Here is a 1341-nt window from a genome sequence, read left to right as displayed (position 1 = left end):
ATATCTCAGCTGTCACCTGCAGTGTGGGCAGCATTATTCTCTTCAAGGAAAAGGTGCATCTGTTTGGGGAAGCTCTCAGGGATTTCAGGGGGCTTCTCTTCATGAGTCATTGTGGCAGTGCAGAGGCAGATATAATGATTTCACTGTTAATAATGAGCTGAACTCACTGTGTCTGTTGCTCTCCATTGTTCATAGGCAGAAAAATGTGATTTATCCCAATTCATTATTTYATAGGTGCATTCTTGAGCTGGGTCTGGACAAAAAGCCATCCCCTCCCAAGAGGAAGAGGGAGTTCCAGGAGGAGAAGGTGCCTGAGAGCTCCTGGGAGTGTGCTGTGCACAGTGAGCCMAGCAGCAACAGTATTCCCTTCGAGCAGAAATCAGGGCAGGATTCACTGTCTGTCATCTTACCGGCTCAAGAGGCAAGTGAGGAAACTGTTGGTGAAACTGTGGAAACTGAGGAAACTGAAGAGGACGACAGAAAAGAAGAAATGGAAACCCAGTCTGGTCAGGAGAGTGAAGAGAGTGAGGAGGAAGACAGCAATAAAAATGGTATGGTATGGCCAGACACAAGCAGGGGATGAGAAATGGGAGAGGATGGTTCTGGAGAAGGTGTGGGCTCAATTGTGAGCCTCCAGTTGTGACTGGGACATGAGAAATGTGGTGATGTGTGTGTCTGGGCAGTGGAACAGGCTGGGCTAACACCCATTAGCCATGCAGCAGGATGGGATGGTTTGTGAGAGCCAAGAAAGTCMAAAAGGAAGGGTGGTGAGGCAATGATTCCATTTCCCCAGAGCACCTTTGCCTGTCCCATCCCTGGAASTGTTCAKCCCAAACTGGATGGGGCTTGGAGCAGCCTGCTTTAGTGGAAGGTGTTCTCCTCCATGGAAAAGGCATCGAGCTCAGTCTCTGCCTCCACTTACTCCTCCTYRTCATAGTCTTCTTTAGAGGCAATCRCATTTACAGAGAGATTTTAATTCCYMCTTCCTATTCCTATTTTTGCTTCCACAGTTCTGCGGTGCTGCTGCTGTAACCGGCTGACTTGTTAGTCCCCTCCAGATGTGTGTTTGGGATTAATAAAGCCTTTTTTCTTCAGGAGGAACTGCCCTTCTGACAATTACCTAAGGAGGCCTCATTGCAACAAACAATGCAATTGGAATCTCAAYCGATTTTTAATACCAAAAAATAAATCTCCTTATTCCCTTAGTTTTCATTGTCTTGGTAATTGTTTATTTGCCTAATTGGTTCTGCATCAGGAACTCTTMATTTCTGTCCTTGGTGTTCTGTCAYTTCAGWATGTTAAAAGGAAAGGAGAGCAGCAACAAAATCAGTCAAGTGAGGA

General features: G+C 46.2%; 1 protein-coding gene across 1 annotated transcript in view; it reads left to right on the top strand.

Moving 5' to 3' along the window:
• Positions 1–106: 106 nt before the first annotated feature.
• Positions 107–1341, top strand: part of LOC130586541 (glutamate-rich protein 3-like) — a gene marked incomplete at its 5' end in the record, with an annotated part of 9787 nt that continues 8552 nt past the window's right edge. The window contains one exon of the mRNA XM_057387365.1: positions 107–551. Within this exon, the coding sequence (XP_057243348.1) occupies positions 107–551 (445 nt within the window). The remainder of the gene's footprint in view (positions 552–1341) is intronic.

Source organism: Malurus melanocephalus, unplaced genomic scaffold (genome assembly GCF_030028575.1).
Source record: "Malurus melanocephalus ecotype Western Australia unplaced genomic scaffold, MMel_1.1 scaffold_1197, whole genome shotgun sequence".
Lineage (NCBI taxonomy): Eukaryota > Metazoa > Chordata > Aves > Passeriformes > Maluridae > Malurus > Malurus melanocephalus.
This window is presented reverse-complemented; position numbering and strand designations above follow the sequence as displayed.